Source organism: Sphaeramia orbicularis, chromosome 16, assembly GCF_902148855.1.
Source record: "Sphaeramia orbicularis chromosome 16, fSphaOr1.1, whole genome shotgun sequence".
NCBI lineage: Eukaryota > Metazoa > Chordata > Actinopteri > Kurtiformes > Apogonidae > Sphaeramia > Sphaeramia orbicularis.
Window position 1 is genome coordinate 46,777,580 of NC_043972.1, and position 23,061 is coordinate 46,800,640.

At 35.1% G+C, this 23,061-nt stretch overlaps 2 protein-coding genes and 1 non-coding gene across 3 annotated transcripts in view; 2 read left to right on the top strand and 1 right to left on the bottom strand.

The window, feature by feature from the left end:
* LOC115435634 (zinc finger protein 239-like) overlaps positions 1–23,061 on the top strand; it is a 695,125-nt gene that overhangs the window by 130,217 nt on the left and 541,847 nt on the right. The window lies entirely within an intron of this gene.
* Positions 7,993–23,061, top strand: part of rab25b (RAB25, member RAS oncogene family b) — a 29,183-nt gene continuing 14,114 nt past the window's right edge. The window contains exon 1 of the mRNA XM_030158216.1: positions 7,993–8,270. Coding sequence (XP_030014076.1) covers positions 8,234–8,270 — 37 coding nt within the window. The 5' untranslated portion in view covers positions 7,993–8,233. The remainder of the gene's footprint in view (positions 8,271–23,061) is intronic.
* On the bottom strand, positions 13,463–13,596 carry LOC115436490 (U11 spliceosomal RNA). The gene has a single exon (XR_003937840.1). It is a non-coding gene; the product is annotated as a U11 spliceosomal RNA (small nuclear RNA).

Genomic DNA, 23,061 nt, shown 5'->3' on the forward strand with positions numbered 1-23,061 from the left:
AAAAAAAATTCAAAAAATCCTTAACAGTGAAAAAAAATGTACTATCTTCAAGAATGAGTTACATGACACATATTTCATATCATACCATTGTTTATGTTTGTAAATGTGTGCTTCCACTTCATTCAGAGATAGCTTGAAAGGCTAAGGAGCAGCAGACAGGACTAGAGATCATTTTAACCATCGAGTTAAATGGACAAATACATGGAGAGAGAGAGAGGGAGATTTTATTACAGTTGTATCTAATAAATGAAACTTAAATATAGTGATATTAATATATTATTGGCTCAGTTATTACATTTGCAAAGACTTTTTTTTTTACCAGGCCAATAACGTAATAAGTTATAATGTTATTGGCCAAAAGTTATTACGTTATTGATTCAGGACTTTTATTGTTTTTGGCCAGTTTATTTTGTTATTGGTCTATCACATTTACATTTATTACAGACTTTTACGTTTTGTTCATTTTGTTAGGTTCATATGAAAAAAGTTGCCTTTCCACTGATCATATCAGCTCAACTTGACTGCTTTTTTGCCTTCTTTTGACATGACAACAGTGGCCAACGGTGAATATCAGACTCTATTTCTATTCCTTCACTGACTTATGAATTGGGCAAAACTAAACACGGATTTGTCATTCCAGAATTGCCACTTTGTCATGGTGTTTGTCATTATTTTGGAATGTTGAATATGAACAACTACATTCTTACCCAGAAAAATGTGGATATAACATACAGTTTTAAGTTTGATCCTCCTCATGTGTTGCATTGCTCATAGTTGTAGTCACACTGAAGGTAACGCCCAGTTTATGATGCGCTGCCACCAGTTGCACTGAGTGGATCCTATACCTGCAGTGGAAATGCAGGGTGCTTTTAGCTAAACTGAACCCAGCTGTGTAGGCTGAGGTGAGTCAGCCGTGGAAAAGTAATAATAATAATAATAGACAGATTATGTTCATCATGTCTTCCATTCCAAATGGTAGAGATTTTCTTGTGATCAGACAAGTAGAATTGAGGAAAGTTGTTTTTTTTGTTTTTTTTACCTGCTGATGGTTTCAGCTGTAGCTTCAGCCTTCATCATACCTGAATACCTGGGACACCATTCTTCACTGACAGTGGGGGAGTGGAGAACGGACACAGTTGGGTCGGGAAATTTTATCTTAAAGTTTGCAAATTTATTACATCACAGGTGTTAAACATGTGGCCTGGGGGCCAAATCCGGCCCCTGGGATGAATTTGTGAAATGTAAAATTTACACTGATGATATTAACATTAAAGGATGTTAAAATCATTTTAGGTTATTCCAGTCTAAAGTGGATCAGACTAGTCAAATACTATCATAATAATCTATAAATAATGAAAACTGTAAGTTTGTCTCTGTTAGTGAAAAAAAACCCACAAAAACGTTTACATTTACAGGGTAGCCTTTTACAAAAAATGTGAATATCTGAAATCTCTTAAGCGAAGTATGTGGAATTTTAATAATATTCTCCCTGTTATTTAATGTTTTGTGTATTTGTAGATCCACTGTGATCTCTAAGTTGTGATTCATGTATGTAAATGATAAACTAAGGCATAATGTTGTTAAAATTGCACTTACTTTACTAAAGAATTTTCAGGTTGCTCATATTTGTTCATGTTATGTTCTAGTACAATTCTTAGATGCAAACATTTTCATTACGGAATTTACTTTTTTCACTCAAAGTTCTTATCCTATTATTTATATTATTTTACTGGTCCGGCCCACTTTAGATCATATCAGACTGTATGTGGCCCCTGAACTAAAATGAGTTTGACACCCCTGTATTATGTTATCAGCTGTTATTACATTATTGTCTTCTACAAGGTCTCTTCTGGACTTAAAAACTCACATTTTTGTAATATCTACATTTATAAACAGCTGATAAAGAACACATCAAACTTTATTACTTTTTTTTTATTTTTGGTAGTTCTCTGTTCAACTGGACTAGTTTGGCTTTTTTTTTTTTTTTTACATTTCATCTCTCATCCAAGAGACCTTACCCCCAGGGACACACCCCCTCTACGACCCTCTAACACTTAAGAACATTAGCATATGGATTAACACCCACACAGATAACTCCCTCCAAGTCTCTTGGATGAGAGACAAAACGTTTTTTTCTTTTTTTTTTTTTTTTTTCTTTTTTTTTTAAAGAGCGAAACTATAGTCCAGTTGAACCAAGATGAACGATGACCTACACAGACAACACATCAAATTGAATTTCAAAGAACATCTCAGCAAACATGCACTTAAAATGAGGACATAGAGGTGGGTTTGTACAATTTTGTGCCATTTTAAATGAACAAACATGTTCTACTTTGCTTTGTATTTCACACTACTTTCTCAACTCTTCATTTCTTGCCTCCTTCCTTTGTTCCTCAGCTTTAAACCCCAACATTTAGCAACTTTCTGATTAACCAACATTCTGGCCCATTTCGAAGTGACAGTCTTACTGAAAGTCTCTTCTTCATTTAGACATGATTTTAACCCTTAAAACATTAGTTCTATCCTTGTGGCAACTTTCAAATGGATTTCTCTCAGCATTTAACCTTTCCTATAGGATTTATCACCATTTATTATAATATTATCCTCCTCATTTTACATTTTTTTAAGCAAAAGTTGGGTATTTTCTACATTTAATTTAGTGATTATGTAGAGGTTCATAAAAGCAGATTAAATTATATCAGAACAGAAAACTGAATAAAAGTTATTATTAATGTCACAGAAGATGAAGGGGTTGTGAACATCTACATGATCAGTACATTAAATATAGGAAAATGTCAGATTTATACTTAAAAATGCCAAATACAGAGCATAATCTTGGAATAAATGGTGATAAATCAGTTAAGAAAGGTTAAAAATAAAGAACATTTTATTTGGGAATTGCCACAAAAGTAACACTGGGTCTTTATGGGTTAAAAAAAACACAACTTATTGAGGTAGGGAAATGTAATAAAATTTGCAGACTGGAACCTGGTCTTTAGAATGCTTCGTGGATTATCCCCTGCCCCATTACAGGAATTTGTACAACTAACCCATAAAGACCCAGCGCTACTTTGGTGGCCGTTCCCAAATTAATTTTTCTCTCTATTTAACCTTTCTTATGTGATTTATCTATTATAATATGATTTATTTATTATAATATTATCCTCTGTATTTAGTGTTTTCTCAGTTTAAATGACTTATTTTCCTATATTCAATCCATTGATCAGGTTGATGTTCATTACAGCTCAGAATAAATTTAAAGGTTATTAAATCAGAAATGGAGAAAACTGAAGAAAAAGTGACATTTTCAACAAATATGTCAATAACTGAGCATAAACCCAGACTGTCCATCCACTGTCATTTAGAAAATTTTGAAGTGGTCAATATTCATAGGCATAACATAATATTTTTACCACATTAAACCAAGAAGAAAATTTGGAGTCATTATTTATAGGTTATTATGTTATTATTTTACTTGAGATCAGAATAGTCTGTATGTGGAACCTGAACTAAAACTAGTTCAACACTCTTGGTTGATTATATCTTCAGTGTAATTTTTACACTATCCAAGTTCATCCCGCAGGCCAGATTGGACCCTTTGGCGGGCCGGATTTGGCTGCGGGCCACAAGTTTGACACCCCTGCATTAGGAGAAGTAAGCTTTTAGTAAAGGTGCTCAAGGACCAACTGTAGACCTCCATCAGCTCCATAAGCAGGGACACTGACAGGAGATTTAACTGATGTGTACCTGTTTTCAAGCAGCTCCTTCTTTATTGTTATATTTAAGCATGTTAACCCATGAGGATCCACAGGTTCTAGATATAATATTATATCTAGAACCTGTGGATCCTCACTGCATATTAACTATTTAGTTTTTATGCTGTTGTGTATTCGTGCATGCTGTACCGCCAAACCATTCTGGGTATAGTAATATGATTATAAGGCTATTGTATTCCAAAATCACTAATATCTCTCTAAAATATTGCTCCTATCCACTTGTCGTTTTCTGTAGTCTGCTCCTTGACCAAAAATACTTAAGTACGTCAAACTGCAGCAGTCAGCTCTTTCTGGGTTTAGTGTGAATCCCACAACACACAAACACGCGCACACACACAAAGGCCACTTGGTTTTTATAATATAGAGGCTTTGACTCAATATTTCTGGTACAAATCCATTCACACACATGCATCTGAGAGGAGATGAAAACTCTGTGTGTGGATAAAACACATCTCTAACCAGTGTGACATGACCACTAACACACACCTGCTATAGTTGTTTTAACAGACTACCCCGATAAAGTTCAAGTGTTTGTCTGTTCTGTATGAGAGGAGTGTGTAGACGAGTTCTATAAGAGGACCATGCATCAGGTTCACTGAAGTGCACAGTGAAGCAAAGCTGTGAGTGACAGTCAACTGATGCAAATTCAACTGGCATGGACCTTTAAATCTGCTGACCTCTGTAAAAAAGGCCAGCACACAGGAAGAACAACTGCACTTTATCTACAAAACAAGTTGAATATTCATCAGGGAGGCAGAAATGCTAATGAGTATGTGAAAATAAAGTCTAGTTAAATCAGCACCGAAGCTGTCAAAGTGCCAACACAGCATTTTTGTCCTTTGTTCCATATCTGACATATTAACACAATGTCCTATGTTCTCATTTTGAAAACAATAAACAGTAATTACACTAATGTAATGAATGTTTAAAATGGTTGTAATTGTTTATTATAAGTTTTATCCTGTGATGTTTAATATCCTGCGACACAAGGAAAAAATGAACAAAAATCAACAAATTGAACAAATATTAAAAATGCCTTGAATACAATGAATAAACATGAATGAAATATTCATTAAAATGAGGAAAAATGACAAAACGTGAAAACACCTGGTCAGTCCCACACTGTTTCACTGTGTTCCACACAAACATATTTCTCACTCCCATTTGGTTTTGTCAAATCTGAAGTCTGAAGTTCATATTAAGTTCATATTGTATTTATTAAATGCAAATTAATAAACACATTATGTACCAGTACCAAGATTACAGCCAAGGCTCATTTCCATATTTAGTCCCAACATAAAACAACGTAGCCTTTCCAGTCCAGTGTACTCATTCAATAGACACATAATACACATTATACATTTATGTGCACACACACATACACACACATACACACACATACACACACATACACACACATACATACACACACATGACTCCAGAGTGCCAGATGACTTTATATCAGAGGCAGGTTTGATTGTCCAGTACCCATGATTTTAGATGTTCAGCAAATGGGCTGAGGGTGGGCAGGTCATGTATAACAGCTGGTAATGTGTTCAGGGGCCACATTCAGCCCAATATGAACTCAAACAGGTCAGACCAGTAAATAAAACTCATAAATAATGACAACTCCAAACATTTATCTATGTTTTAGAGAGAAAAAATTAATAATTACACTATGAAAATGTTTACATCTACAAACTGTCCTTTAAATACTGCAAATAACATGAACAATCATGAAAAAAATGAAATTTTTAAAGAGAAGTAAGTGCAATTTTGACAATATTCTGCCTCAGTTTATCATTTACAAATGTGCATTAAAACTTACAGATCACAGTGGATCTACAAGACCAGGATACAGTCTGCATATTTTATCACATTTCCCCAGCTCCATAAGTTGTGTTTCTTTAACCCATAAAGACCCAGTGTTACTTTTGTGGCAGTCCCCAAATAATATTTTCTCTATTTTTAACCTTTCTTTCTTTTAAGTGTAAATCAGCCATCTTCCTATATTTAATGTACTGATCATGTAGACGTTCACACTCCCTTCATCTTCTGTGACATTAATTAATTTGGGAACAGCCACCAAAGTAGCGCTGGGTCTTTTTGGGTTAATTGTACAAATTCCTGTCATGGGGCAGGGGCTAATCCACGAAGCATTTTAAAGACCAGGATACATTCTGTATATTTTATCACATTTCCTCAGCTCAGTAAGTTGTGTTTTTTTTTTTAACCCATAAAGACCCAGTGTTAATTTTGTGGCAGTTCCCAAATATATTTTCTCTATTTTTAACCCTTCTTAACTGATTAATCACCATTTATTCTAATATTATGCTCTGTATTTGGCAATTTTAAGTATAAATCAGGCATTTTCCTATATTTAATGTACTGATCGGGTAGATGTTCATAAAAGCTCAGATTAAAGTTGAGGGTTATTATATCAAAAACAGAGAAAACTGAAGAAAACATCACTTTTTTAAGTAAATTATGTCATTTTTATAAACTGAACATAAACCTTAAGTGATTTATCACCATTTATTATAATATTATCCTCTGTATTTTGCATTTTTTCTATGAAAATCAGGTATTTTCCTGTATTTAATTCATTGATCATGTAAATTTTCATAAAAGCTCGGATTAAAATTGAGGGTTATTATATCAAAAACAGAGAAAACTGAAGAAAACATCACTTTTTTTTCATAAAATATGTAATTTTTATTAACTGAACATAAACCTTAAGTGATTTATCACCATTTATTATAATATTATCCTCGGTATTTTGCATTTTTTCTATAAAAATCAGGTATTTTCCTGTATTTAATTCATTGATCATGTAAATTTTCATAAAAGCTCAGATTAAAGTTGAGGGTTATTATATCAAAAACAGAGAAAACTGAAGAAAACATCACTTTTTCCATAAAATATATAATTTTTATTAACTGAACATGAACCTTAAGTCATTTATCACCATTTATTATAATATTATCCTCTGTATTTTGCATTTTTTCTATGAAAATCAGGTATTTTCCTGTATTTAATTCATTGATCATGTAAATTTTCATAAAAGCTCAGATTAAAATTGAGGGTTATTATATCAAAAACAGAGAAAACTGAAGAAAACATCACTTTTTCCATAAAATATATAATTTTTATTAACTGAAAATGAACCTTAAGTGATTTATCACCATTTATTATAATATTATCCTCTGTATTTTGCATTTTTTCTATGAAAATCAGGTATTTTCCTGTATTTAATTCATTGATCATGTAAATTTTCATAAAAGCTCAGATTAGAATTGAGGGTTATTATATCAAAAACAGAGAAAACTGAAGAAAACATCACTTTTTCCATAAAATATATAATTTTTATTAACTGAACATAAACCTTAAGTGATTTATCACCATTTATTATAATATTATCCTCTGTATTTTGCCTTTTTTTGTGAAAATCTGGTATTTTCCTGTATTCATTGATCATGTAAATTTTCATAAAAGCTCAGATTAAAGTTGAGGGTTATTATATTAAAAACAGAGAAAACTGAAGAAAACATCACTTTTTTTCGTAAAATATATCATTTTTAGTTACTGAACATAAACCTTAAGTGATTTATCATCATTTATTATAATATTATCCTCTGTATTTTGCATTTTTTTGGTGAAAATCTGGTATTTTCCTGTATTTAATTCATTGATCATGTAAATTTTCATGAGAAGTCAGATTAAAGTTGAGGGTTATTATACCAGAAACAGAGAAATCTGAAGAAAAAGTGACTTTCTCAGTAAAATAAATCATTAACTAAACATAAAACAAGTGCGTCCATCCACTGTCATTGATCCAAATCCATGGGTTTTACCGGTGAATTATTGAAATATTTACATGTCTTGATAGTATTAGTGGATCAACAGGTATTAAACAGTTCAGATCAGTAGATGGTTTTGGTCAGTGGATGTTTGGGTCTGTATGGGTTAAGGTCTGCTCACCCTCCTTTTTCCTATTTCCTGTGTGTAATAGTTGTATTTGTCCAGCAGGAGGCGCCTCATACTGTCTCCCCCCCACTTCCCACCCCCCTCCTCCTCCTCTTGGCTGTACCTGGTAGTCGCTCCACCTGTCCAACCTGCCCCACTGTGGCTCTGTTACTAAACCACACCCCCTTCCCTCCCTCCTTCCCTCCCCCCTCCCTCCCTTGTGCCTGCTGCAGCTCAGCAACCTGGATCCACTCAGCATGTCTTGTTCAAACAAGCTCCAGCTTTCTATTAACCCACACAGGGAAGGGTAGTGAAGGGCAGGGAGCAGAGCAGGGCGCCTAGCACTCATCTGTCAAAACATTTTTTTCTGCAGCCATTTTCTTTTCTCCTAAAGCCTGAGGAGAAGAAGGGAGGCAGCTCGGTGTGAATCAGTGTCGGCTTACATCCTGTGACCTGTCTGGAGTTGGAGGCCGACACTGAATGGACTGAACATGGGGTCAGATGAGGCATACAACTTTGTCTTTAAGGGTGAGTGTGTATCTGTTTTATTAATGTCATGTCCAAACAGCTCTATTCACATTATGCAAAAGTTGTTAGATCATATAAAATACACTTTACATACACTTTTTTTTTTTTTTTTTTTTTTTATCAATTTGACTGTTTGAGGAAAACAACAGGTTAACATACAACTTAACCTAACACACACACACACATGAGCAGAAACATATGTTGGGCCAGTTTTTTGTTTTTTTTTTTTAACTAATTTCACCTTTAATTGTAAACACACACATGTCCCTCTGTCACTGCTGTCAGGTGAGAAACCTGTACGACCACAATGCTGCCTGATACTACACTGTCACTATCAGCAGCCTGTCTTTGGTCAAGCATATGCACAAGAGGTTATTGTTGAAACCAGGATGTGTACTTTAATTCCTGCTTATCTTTGTCATTCAGTGCAGAACAGCATTGTGGTATAGTGTGTCTGCTTTAAAGCGACAGGTTCTGCAGAGCCAATGTGCAAAGTAAACAAAGAAAAGCCATTAGTCATACATCAGTCAGTTCTCTTCACATATATTTTGCAGATTTTGTTGGAAAAGGGACTACCGTGGGCAGCTTTCTTCATCCAATTTAGCATATATTTCTGACATGAAGTACGTATTATTAACATGCAGGTGGCTATGGTGTCAGGGGATTCTTAAGTGATGCAGAAGAGACATGAAAGTCATTCAGGGAAGTGTTTTGGTTCAGGTAAAGTGCTTTGACATTTGGTTCTAAAAATGTCATGTTGATAAGAGACTGCAGGTTAGTAAACGGTGTCACCGCGCACTGTACTCATGGATTTATGCAAAATATATTTGGATGAATTTTGCTGCTTTGATGTAAGTTGATTTACTGTGAGGCAGGGAAATAAGTGTCAACACCAGCAGGTATGGACTTATTTTTTTTTTAGTATTATTGTATTTATTTTATTAATTTTTCACTGACATATTTCTAGATTTTACCAGTTTAATGTTATTTAGTTCTTGTACTGGTGTTTCAATAGCATATCACACTATAAAAGGCCTTTTAAAGATTCAGAGATTGTATTGGCTATTCACTAGATGCACTAATACAAAGGAGATACCATTTCTCTCTCATCTTATTAAAAAGCCATGCAAATTAAAAAAAAAAAAAAAAGGTTAAAAAAAAACAATAGAATAAGAATAAATAGGTGGTATACAGAATAAACTATAATAGAATATAAAGGGTACATAAATCTATGTGCATATGTAAACGTATATGGATAGATCACAATGGACAGTTTCATCTCTTCTCTTTTCCCTTAAAAAAAAATCTGTTTGTTGTCAAATATAACATGATGGTTAACCATGAGCACAACCATCACAATGTTTAATCCGTTTGTTCTGAGGTTGAGTAGCTGCATGGACAGTGTTTAAGCTGATCTAGAACCCACAGCGGATAAAAAAATGTTTTCATTTATGCAAACAGCTGTAAGTTCTGTATATTATGTTGTGTACTCAAAGTGGAAGCGGACTAAAGTTCACTCAAAGGAGATTCTGGGATGTGGGAAATGATTTCCAATGTCACTTTCAGGAAAGAGCCCAGTTCACTTAAGCAAAAGCTCCAAGCACAACAATATGTGTGTGTATGTATATAGGGACTTTCCATGCATAGAGATAACATATATGAACATAATATATGTGCACATGCTCCATGGTGGACTAATAACACTAAGGGGAGGGGATGGGGGGTTCTAATGTTTTGGGAACAAAGCGATTCTCAAACTTTTCAGTTTAGGACCCAATAGATAAATGTTGGGCCTCCTCAGGACTCTTTTTTTCCCCCATGTTTTAAAATTAAATTCTATGTTTTTCCACATACAGTCATGTCCAAAAGTTTTGTAAAATAAATCACATTTACGTAGAGAGTCAATGTGTGTCCCTGTCCAAGGTTTAGTATAACATATATCCTATAACATACAGTATATATGCACGTTTCTGAAAGGTACTTAATAACAGGGCAGGGGTAGGTAGATAGATAACTATCTTCAGATGAACAGACAGGTGTCCACCATCTGCACACTTTAGGATTCTGATATAAATCGATGATTCGACCTTATTGTTGTTAGGTAAAATAACAAAAGAAGTACAAACAGTGTCTTTGTTTCAGTCAAAAGGCTTCACGGTCCAGATGAAAGCCTCTGGTGGTCCACATTTGGGCCGGAGGCCACCAGTTGGGGACCCCTGACATAGAGGAACCAGTGCCCATGTATTGGATTTGGCTTTGAATCATGAAGACAGATTTATTTTGGCTGCAGTGCTCAGAGCAGTTTAAAACAGTGAACATTCATTTGTGACCTTGGGAACTTTATCAAAACAAAAGAAAAAGAAATAAAAGTTGAAACTACCAAATGTTCAATTATTGTGGTGGGCATGAATCTAATGACAGAAGGACCTCAGCTAAGAACATGTTTCTTACAGTAGATCCTTTTATCACCTTTATGCTTTTAGTCGTTGTGTTTTAACCCATCAAGACCCAAACAACCGCCAACGACTAAAAGCATCTACTAATACTACTAATAACTGGTGTAAGATACTGTTAGAAACTCACAAGGCTTGGACCCAAATGCACAAGACTGAGACCAACATAAACTTAGTTTGAGTATTTATCAACTCAAAATATAAAAACAACAAAAATATCTTCACAAATGTGGCATCAAAAATTAACACAAAAACCTTCTCAATCGAGGTATTAAAAAATTCTAAGAAAAAGTTCTTCACAAGCGTGGCATCAAAAAATGAACAAAAAGATCTTCTCAAATGAGGTTTTAAAAAACTAACAAAAAAAGTCTCCACGAACATGGTATCAAAAAATCTAACACAAAAATCTTCTCATTCAAAGTACAACAAAATTCTTCACATGTGGAATCAAAAAACTTACAAAAGGTTTCAATTAGCACACGAGAATGTCGAAGGAGTTCTTTTCTTGACCAGCATGAAAGACGCACTGACAACAGACACAAGGAGAGGAGGGTATATAAAGGGTGGAGAGGTAATCAGCCCCAGGTGCAAACAACCAGGGAATCAGGGAGGACACAGACAAGACAGACAAAGTGCACACAGACGAACAAAGCCCCTCACCAAAATAAAACAGGAAATGAACGAAACCAACTAACATAAATACTAGCACCGCTGAGGGCGGTGCGTCACAAGATAGTTATTCATTTTTTCATGGTCATCAGGTATGACCCATTTGGATTTTCAGAGGCTCTGTAGTTACCATGGAAACACTGTCATCTTCTACAACACTGATTCACCAGTAAAACCCATGGAGTTGGATCAGTGACAGTTGATGGACACACTTGTTTTACATTCAGTTAATGATATACTTTACTGAAAAATCACTTTTTTTCAGTTTTCTGTTTCTGATATAATAACCCTCAACTTTAACCTGAGCTTTTAATGAAAATTTACATGATCAGTGAATTAAATATAGGAAAATACCTGATTTTCACAGAAAAAAAATTAAAATACAGAGGATAATATTATAATAAATGGTGATAATTCACTTAAGAAAGGTTAAAAATAGAAAAAAAAAAAAAAAAAAAATTGGAACAACCACAGAAGTAACACATGGGCTTTATTAAGTAAGAATGCAGCCCAATTTATCCTTTAAACTTATACCTTTTAATTAATTTCTAATAAAACCTTTAACTCAACTAATACAACAACCAACTGAGAACAGATGACATTTACATGGACAAACACATGCAGGATCCAGTAATGGGTGTTCTGGGTTTCTGCTGATATTGACTGGTAAACTGCACCAAAAATGCCAAAAACCAAAAACAACAATTGAGAATAGAGTGTTAGTAGTGTTATTAGGTTATTCTAGGACTATGTGCAGCAGCAGCGTTTTCATTTCTGCTTGTCCAGATTATTACACTGCTCTGAAATCAAGTGTGGAGAGCGATAGGTCTGACTACGCAAGGCTAACAATATTAAAAACAAACAAAAGCAAAGTGCATCCAAGCCCTGCCAGTTTCTTCAAAAATGCCAAACCTGAGAACCAGAGTGTGAGAAGGCCTCTTGTTTCATATCGTCATAGAAACCAGGGCTATTGTTTGCATAAGAAGTTATTCAGTGGTGAAGGAGGAGAAGAATAAGAATGGGAAACCAGTATTCTCAGCTCACACACATGGAATAAAAGCAGAGTAATGATCCGACTGCACAGTCACCAATTACCTAAGACAAGTCAAAAGTAAATCCACCTGTAAAACATTATTGTGCAACATCTACTGCAAGTGAAACATATAGTGGAGAGGACTGAGTGAACCACAGACGAGGAAGAAGGAACCACAAAGTATCAATGCAGCAGCTAAAATGACTGAACTGCAAGCAAGCATCCTACATGAAAAACCCTACTTAAAAAACATGCACAAGTATTAGCATTAAAACATACTGATGTTAAAGACTCACAGACTGATTATATAGTACTATTAGATTATTAACAGTGAAGTACCAGTGTGTGTGTGTGTGTGTGTGGCATGTGCAGTCAAAAAAAGAACACTACCAAGACAAAATATTCACACCATTCTGATCAGATAGTCTGGGTTTTGTTTGGGTTTTTTTAATCATCTTTTTATTGATTCTGTGCAGAATACAAAACATTAATGTGCAATATGACAACTGAACAGATTCTACTAACATGAAAAAAAAAAAAAATCCCATCCCACCCTCCCCAACCAAATAAGTACCCCGCCCCCCAAAGGGGAGGCAAGGGGTATTGTTTTTGGTTCGGTTTGTTCATTTGTTTCTGTGTTTCTTTTGTTGTTAACACTCTAGCAGCAAAACTATTGGATGAATTCATACCAAACTGGGTTTATAGATTGCCAGTGACCCAGAATAGATGTGGTTACATTTTGGGGAAAGTAGGTGAAAGTTAAGATTTTATATGAATTTTTTAAATCTTTTTTTTTCTCCTATTTACTTATAATGGGTGAAATTTCAAATGTCTGTAAAAACATCAATTTTGCTCTGATTTGCTTCAAACTTGGCACATATATAGAGGCAACTGATATGCTGACATCAGCACACACATAGACATGATGACATCAGCTGAATCGATGCAAAAATAAAGTACAATACGTGCAAAGGGCGGGGTTTGTTGTGCCTGGCACCACTTGCTTATTTTTTGTTTTGTTTGTTTTTTTCTTATTGCGGGACGCTTGGATTAGTGAGCACTAGCAGCCCCTGTTTTAAGAATTATGCTTCTGAAATCTCTTGATTGCAGTTCTGCAAGAAAAGTGGATTTCCCCACTGTCCCCGTGCAAAACACAGCAGAAGCCCTTTTTACCAAATAGTCTGTTTTAAGCAACAACAAAAAAATGTCAGTGGGAGCAGCACAGTCATGTATTTGAATGTGCTAAATCTAGAATCAATGTCTACCCAAGGAAAAATTAAACCAAAAAAAAAAAGACAAAATGTTTGCAAGTTGTGCTTATAATAAGAAACTTAACCCATAAAGACCCAAACAGCCACTGGTGACCTAAAGCATCTACTGATTTAATGTTTAAGAACTTCTGAACCATTAATCCTATCAATAAGTGTAAATAATTGGTGTAAATTGCAGTTTGTCATCTTTTCATGGTCATCAGATATGACCCATTTGGATGTTCAGAGGCTCTGTAGTTACTGTGGAAACACCGTCATCTTCTGCAACATTAATTCACCAGTAAAACCCATGGAGTTGGATCAATGACAGAGGATGGAGACACTTGGTTTATGTTCAGTTATTTATATCTATCCTGAAAAAGTCACTTTCTTGTCAGTTTTCTCTGTTTCTGATATAATATTCCTCAACTTTAATCTGCGCTTTTATGAACATCTACATAATCAGTAAATTAAACATCAGACAATGCATGATTTCACTGAAAAAACACAAAATACAAACAACTTTGTTATCGTAAATGTTGATAAATCACTTAAAGGTGCAGGAGACTTTCGTGACCAATTTTTCATCAAAACCTCAGTCATAGCCTAAGTATCACGAATCTGTAAGTATTGCTGTGATTACTCACCTGAATCTCTTGCATTACGGTGAACAATTTCAAAGTGTCATCCACCATAAACAGACCATATGTTTATAAACAGAGCCAGGAGGTAGCTTGGGCATCTTCGGAATTTTGTCGCGACGTGCATTGTGGGAAACGCCAGTTTGCTCTGCTGTCTGGCAGTTGTAGTTGCAGTCGCTACAGACACGAGGCGGAAACGGCAGGAGCTCCCTTCCCTCTATGCATATTCCTTCAGCCGTTTCTGCACGTGTTTTTTTCAACCATATAATATTATATGGTTCGCCTTCACTTCCCACAATGCACGTCGCAACAAAATTCCGAAGATGCCCGAGTTACCTCTCAACTCTGTTTGTAAACATAGGTCTGTTTATGGTGGATGACACTTCGAAATTGTTCACCATAATGCAAGAGATTCAGCTGAGTAATCACAGAAAAACTTACAGATTCGTGATACTTAGGCTATGACTGAGGTTTTACAGATTTGATGAAAAATTGGTCACGAAAGTCTCCCGCACCTTTAAGAAAAGTTAAATGTGGAAAAAAATATGTTTATACCTAATATAATATGTAACTGCCACAAAAGTAGCACTGAGTCATTATGGGTTAAACACAGACACAGATTCTTCTCTGTTTAAGAGTAGCCTATATTGAGTTTTTTTTAACCGAAATGTTGTGCAAAAGGACTCATTTCTATCTTCTTCCTCTGTTGAGATGTGATGCAAACCATTCTTTTACCTTGTTCCTACTTGAATGCAGCACAGTATTACCCAGAATATGTTCAGGGAAAGTTAGATATACAGTACATGACATAGTGCATACTTCTCCAATGCAAAACATATTTTCCAAGGTCACTTTCTTTTTAAAAAACCATTAGACTCATTTCCCAGAAATAAGGCTGTTTTATTTTCTTGAGCTTCAACTGTTATCTATCCAGTTTTATATAAAGGGACACTTGATAGTTTAAACACAATTAAAGTTAAAAATGTTAAGTCTCTCTTAAATATTTACATTTCTCTTGCTAATGATCAGATCGACTTCTGGATGGACTGTTTGGTTATTTCAGATGTATTTGGCTTCCTCCCAGGCCTTTTTTCTGAGCAGTACATTTTGTAAGACATCAGAAGCCACCGGTTTAATGTTTAGCAATGTGTTTTATTGGAAAAGCTTGTTATATTGCCAATAATCCTAACAGTAACAAGTGACTAAAGCCTGCAGTGATGTAAAAAGTGCAATATGTGAGATGTAGTGGAGCAGAAGTAAACACAGCACAAAACTGAAAGTGTCAAGTGACGTTCAAGTACCTCTAATTAGTTGTGCAGTTCAGTACTTGAGAGAATTTACATACCATCCATCAGATATGAAACACATGTTCAGGACAAAATGCTCTTTTTTGTCTCATTTCTTGACGACAAATGCTTAATATGGTCATCTCTGAAGAGTAAAAGCTCACAGTTTGTGCTTCGTAGTAAACTATAACACAATACATGAGCATGAGTACAGCCCTAGAAGAGGATAGTGATTTATGCTTTAATCCAACGTAGCTCTGTGAACGCAGGTGTGACGTTACTCTAATAAATGTCCGAACATTGAAGCCTACTGAGTGGAAATCAGCTGTGAGCTTGATACCCATATGAGAACTGTCAGTGATGGAACTGAGATGAGTTTAGAACACATGGTGAATTGTTTTAGACCTGTTCTGTTAAGTATCGTACCTCATGTGCACAGTAGAAGGTTATGGAAGTTCATTGTGCGCACAAAAAAAAGTATTAATTATGAGCCAGTATGGCATAAAGATTTGAGATCTTATAATTATGGGATCAGAATGTCATAATTATAACCTCATATCTTAATAAATTAGAATGAGAAAGGTTAAGCTGTAATTATCAGTTACTGTCATATAGGCTGTTTTATCCTATAAAAATATGAGTAGTAAGATAAAAGACATAACATCCAATAAAGTGTAGGAATAAAATCTTGTACATTAATTACGCATTAAAGGTGGGGTACGAGATCTGGGTGGGTGGGGTACGAGATGTACGAGCTACATTTTGAAAATACTTAAAAGTCCAAACCCCTTTCTTCAGACATCCCCCTGAAGTCACGCCTCCAGAGTACTGGCACACACAGTGCTTGTTCCCAGGGGTTCACGAGCGCTGAATAACATCAATTCACCAGCTCCAGCCCCAGCTCAGGCTCCAACCCTGGCTCCCCTTATGAAACAAAAATATATGGCAATATATTGAAAAATGTAATGCATTATATTAAAAAATACATTTCCATATATGGGAAAGTAGTGCATATATTTTCCAATATACTGCAATATATGCTTTAATCATATATTGATACATATAAAACATATATTGCAATGAAGACAAAAACTGCCCTATATTTTTACATATAATTTTATTGAAACTAAATTTCTTTCCATTGACACAAGTTTACATAAAGCAGATATTTATCAACACTTACAATACTTGGTGTGCATAATAACATATTTCGTGAAAATATGCATCGTGATATACATGAAAAAAGTGTTAACTGAAAAAAGATGCCTTCTTAGTCATTTTGGCAACATAGGATGAAAAAGATGTACATATATATACATACATATTTTTTGAAGTGTATTACTAAATATATGATTATATATATTTAGTAATTCAATAGACAATATATGTATGTATATATGCACACATGCATTATGAAGTGTATTATTAAATATATAATGACATATATTTACATGTATAAGTAAATATATTGTCATATATGTTTCAATATATGGAAAGCGGTAATTCCTTATGTATTTTTCAATATATTGTAATATAATACAAAATATATTGACACAATATATTATTCTCTATATTTTAAATGTAAATATATATTATACAGTAATATATTTTTCAGTCAGTAATATATTGACAGTCAATATATAGAGAAATATATTTTCTTTGCATAAGGGTCTGGCTCCGACTCCGGCTCGCAGATCCATGCATACCTCACTCAGTCTCCTCCAACACCCCCGCTCTTACAGAACAGCCCCAGTTCATACCTATCTGACTAACGTTACATTTCCTAGTGATTTATGTTAGTGATAAAACAGTTTGCCGGTGAACTTTCATTCTAATATAGCTAATATAGTTAATATAGCTAATATAACTAGCCAAGCTCTGGCGCCATTTCCTGTAAAGTGCTCCAAACCTCTGAGAACGCATGATTCATGCATGAAGAGAGGTACGCACAGAGGAGGGGGGAGGGACAAATGGCAGTTGAGTTTGATAGACATATCACCGTTTAATCATTTCGATTGGATGCTCAAAATTATTGGATGGTGTTTTTCAGTCCTGTCCGTTCCACAGATGACTACATTTTTTAAATTTTTCTGTTAGAGCATTTAATTAATCGGTTGTAATCGGGGTGTGAAGGGGATTTTAAGCAATATTGTAAAAAAAAATGCTCCAGGAAAACATCTCACACCCCACGTTTAATAATCAGTGATGGCTAATTTGTAAATAAAATATTTTAAATAAAAATGTGAATATGAAATTAGCTTTAGCAAAGATGTATCAGTGATCATTCATTCATTCAAGCTTTATTACGGACACAAAAACTCGGTCCATAGGATAAGTAAAAACATCCACAATAAAAAAAAGAAAAGAAATAGCATAAATCCATACGTTACTTCCACATAAAGTCTTGATTGCCAGTGAGACCACCTTTTAGACGTAAACCTTGCTGAAGTCACCTTGGGACAAACCACTGCTCTGTGATGAGATGATGTATGATCACTACCCATACCAGATATTCTCACTAGACTGGACAAAGAGGTTCAGCTCTTTCTATGTTCTCTATGCATGGTTGCACTTCTTTCCATTTTTATAAATATTTTTACTGAAATATGAGCTTTTTCTCAGCAGTGTCCGTTTTAGGCAACACTGAGTAATTACTACACTTAACTGATCTCATAATTATAACATTTTGATCATATAATTATGACTTATTTTTGGAATTACAACACTTGAAGTTGTAATTGTGGGATAGGTTGCCTGACTTTGTGAATGCAATCCATTTCTATTAACAAATACATCTGCAATTATTCATATTACCATTAACCAACTGTAAGATGTCTTTGGACTCAGTTTGGAATTTGTAAAACCTTACGTCTCTCCCAGAAGCAGATCTAAGACTTAAAATTCATCTTTATATTATTCATGTTAGACACAGTTTCCCACCTTCTAACCAAAGCCGTAATATGACCTCTAATATTCACTGTAAATGGTCAAACAAAAACAACAAAAAAGATAAAAAGAAAAAAAAACATGGATCATTTGGTCAGTTCCAACTTACATTCCTGAGAAATAAGCACAATAGAAGCCAAGCCTTTTTCTGTGTGAGTCAGTCACTTGGAGCTGAAACCCAAACATTACTCACTGAAAAGTAACAGGGCTGTGTCTGTTATCTCTAGTCCTGTTTACCCAGTAGGTAGATACCTCTGACTACCACAAAAGGAAACAGTAGGCGAACTTGTTCCTCTCGCTGTTGTATGAACTTTTTATCTTATTTGTATCTGCATGGACAAAGGCTCATTTTTACGACATTTTACATTTGAGTCATTACATATCGTCCTCATATCCAGTTAGCTGGTGTCATTTGACTGACACAGATCAGGCTAAATATAGCTTCAGAATTGAAAAACCTACAGTTTGATTAGTATACAATTTGTTCATGCTATAACTGATAATATTTTACCAGTTCACAACAACTGGGACATGTAACTTCCCTGTAATTCCCTGTAAAAAGCCCTGACTCCCACAGACTTACAGCAGTCCTTTGTTTCATTCTGACCATTAGCTCGCTCATTACCCCATTATGTTCCTCAGCTCCATCTTTTTGTCCAAATATAATCACTTCTGACATAATATAACAGTCCCTCCAGAAAAAATTCCAGCAAAAATCTTTGATTATGTGATTGAATATGCAGGCTTCTTAAGTGATTTTATGCGGTGGAATTTGCAAAAAATACACAAAGTTGCAAAAATATGCGGGAACTGGAAAAATCTTCCCACACCCTGTTCTAACTAGGCTACTACAAAATGAAAAATGCCTAATTACATCCTATGATAAGCGAACATACAGAAGTTAGCATCCACTACATCACAGAAAGGGCTGGTTCTGTTTTAGTTCATGGCTCAAATGTAGTTTAACATTCCTGAGTCACAAGTGTCAAAACTAAAATAACTGCTTCCTGCTTCACAAAAATGAGGTAGAAAAGGCCATCTGTTTCACGGCAATTATATTATAATTATGTTCATATAACATTATTGTCGCTGCAACAGAAACCATTTTCAAATGTTTCACGCTGGAAAAGTGGCTCCAGCGTCACTTTTCTCTTCTGTTCCAATGTACAGTTAAATGGGATGAAAAAAAGTATGACTCCGATTTTGTTTAGGACACTGGGTAGTGGTTTGCTCTGTCTCTGCAGATATATTTGTTGGCAAATGAGCTGCATTTTCCATCTTCTTGCAGGATTTTTTCTGATGTTTGCAGTTAGTTTATGTTACGTTAGTTGAACATGTGAGCCGATGACGTTGCACATTGCATATTACATCACTACCCGTATCAAGTTACAATATAATATTTTTTAAACTTCATGCGGAAAAGTGCGGGGATTATGAAATCATGCAAGTCCTACATATTTTGCGTATTTTGAACGAAAATATGCTATTATTGTGGTGAATACGCACCCTTTTTGAAAAAACGCAGACCCCCACATAATGTGCGCTATTTCTTTAATTATGCATTGAATTATGTGATCACATAACATTTTTCTGGAGGGACTGATATTAGGTCCTGGCATGGTTTGCAGTGGACAATGTCTGAACAGGTCCATCCACATGTTTTTACTGTCTGTTGTTGCTAATTTAAATTTTACACTTAACTTATGAGCAAGTGTATAGAATGATGTTGGGTTTATATTCCCTGAGGTTTGAACACCATGGAAGGATCCTAAACAGAAAATCTTGACATTTGTGTTTCTCAGGTTAAATGAAACTTCGATTTTGTTACTGATATTTAATATTTTATGTTTGTCAGGCTTTGTCAACTATGTTACAAGTGCTCTACGTGTCAAACCCTCTGATAGAAAGGCATGAAACATGGTCAGAAATGGGTTTTATTTCATCCAACACCAACCTGTAAGAACTGGGTTATAAAGAAAAACAACAAAGAAGACAACAAAAGCACATAAATCATAAGCTTTGGCCATTACTTCACATTAATCAGATAAATATAACTTAATTTAAACTGACCTCGTGGACTGCCTTGCTCTCACGACGGACTAATCTCCTTTTCTGTATGTCTTCTTCTTCTCTCCATGTCAGGTTTTACTTGTTAGCTTTGAGTCACTTTTATATCACCTTTGTGGAATTCTTTTATCGTTTTTCATTCCTTTTACCATATGGGACATCCTGTGTTTGTTTAATTAATTACTGGTAGAACACAAATCTAGCGGCATTTAGTTTCCCCCTCCCAAATGACCGTTACAAAAGGCAGGAACCAAAAAACTCATAAATCTGCTGAAATCAGAGGCAGTTACAGTATGATTTAAGGGTCCAATATACCACATTTGCCTTCACTTACCAGACGTTTCTGTTTGTTTTGTAGTAGGAACCGGGTGTTTGTTGACATAAGCTAACTCCATTTCTAAGCTAATAACAAGCTTCAGTTCCCTACGTCCATGACCGACATCCACTAAAGTCCATCTGGAGAACGTGATTAGTTTTTCCCACAATAACTCATACACTGTAAGACCAGATAAGTTGAGTTTAGTTTAAAAAATTGAGAACCGGTTGCCTTAAAAAATGTAAGTAATGAGTAATGGAAACTTGAGTGTATTAAACTTAAATGCTTGATTTGAACGGAATTGTTGTTTTAAGTACAACACACTAAATGCCAAGTTAATTTAACTCAAAATTTGTTACAATGTCAATTGCTTTGTATAATCATTAGACTTAATATCGTCAGTTCCCTGAGAACCCCTGCACATAAAAATCACACATTTTCAACAACATGCCCAATACCCACAATGCAATGCGGTGATAAAAAGTTGTGGTCATGACAAAAAATTAGTGATTTAAATCCATGCAACTTAAACTTTTCCGTACTTTCAACTATGTCTACAAATTAGTAGAATATACTTAACATTTTATAGTAGTGTAATAAAACTTAAATCATTTAAATACACTGTAATTAAAACATTTTAGTAAATACAAAGTCTGGGCTTACAGTGTATTCTCAGAACTGCTGAGTACCTCTATTGTGCACTTTTAACAGTGTGCAGCATTAGCTACCACTAGTTTAGAAATGGAGTTAGCTAACAAACTTCAAGCTCCCACATTAACACAGACTCCAATACAAACTTCACTTACAGCACAGAAGCTCACACTAAACTTACAAATTCAACCTTTAATGTGACATCATTTCTTTATGTATCAATATATTTGTGTTATTGATCAACATCTTACATCATTCTCCAGTTTCAGTCACCTCCCTCCCATGTTCCGGTTATTTACTCATGGTGAGGGTGTGGTTCTGTTTTTGAAACGGGACCTGACCGCGGCTGGTGTAATTAGCCTCGGTTTAAGGCAGATAAGTGTGAGGATTTATGAGGGAAGAAAAGACGACACACATAGACTAAAGACCTCAATTAAGGAAGGCTATGAAGGATAAAGTGGGCATCACAGGAGTGGCTCGAATTAGGCTCCAGAAGCAGACTGTGTGATAATCTGCTTTGTCCATGAAATACCCAGGGTTTATTGTGTTTAGTTATTTAGCAATTCGATGAAAACACAGCAAAAACAGATCAAACGCTTTGTCTGTAACTCCTGCTGCAAACCCACATTCATTAAAACATTAAAACAGCAATTTGTTGTTGCATGTGAAGTTGGTGCAGTACAGTTTTTGGCAGGACACTGTGACTTCCTGTGTCACCATGCAAGTAGAGGTTACATGTCCTGTTCTTACGTATTGTTTGAATGGCTTAAGCCAACATGATAAAGTGTTACCATGGGATGTTTATTAACACAATCACTATCTGTTGTACTATAAATACTCAGCATCAATGAAAATTTTACGCTTATTTTTTTTGTTTTTTGTTTTTATAATTACTTATATGAGCGATAAGTTCTGGCTGAGTTAATTGTAACAGCTCAAGGCATGTTGATGACAACTGAATTGTGACCATTTTTGACCTCCTCTGTATGCTGCCGTCTGATTGGCTGACAAATGAATGAGGTGATCTTCCTCAGTGGTCAGTGCCAATCCTGTACTTATAATCCTGGGACTGAAATTGTCTATAAAATGCCCCCAAAAGTGAAGAATAACCAAATATCAAGAACGACATCACTCAAAGATTATCTGAGAATCAACGTCACTGTGCCTCGGGTCCACAACGACCACCCAGAAATCTGGCTAATGATGTTCATTTTGTCTTTTGTTAATGTAATTATACTTTTCTTTTTTTCTTTTGTTCAGACAAGGTATAACATCTAAAAACTATACCTTGTCTAAACAAAAGAAAAAAGAAAAGTATACACAGAAATTTTGTTCCTGCAACAGGATAATGCATGTCCTCATAGTGCTCAGGTCACTACATCCTTCCTGGAACCATGGTCCAGCCTTTTGGCCTGATCTGTCTCCCATTGAGCATCTCTGGGATCAGTTGGGACGACATGTATCCAGACTGACTCCTAA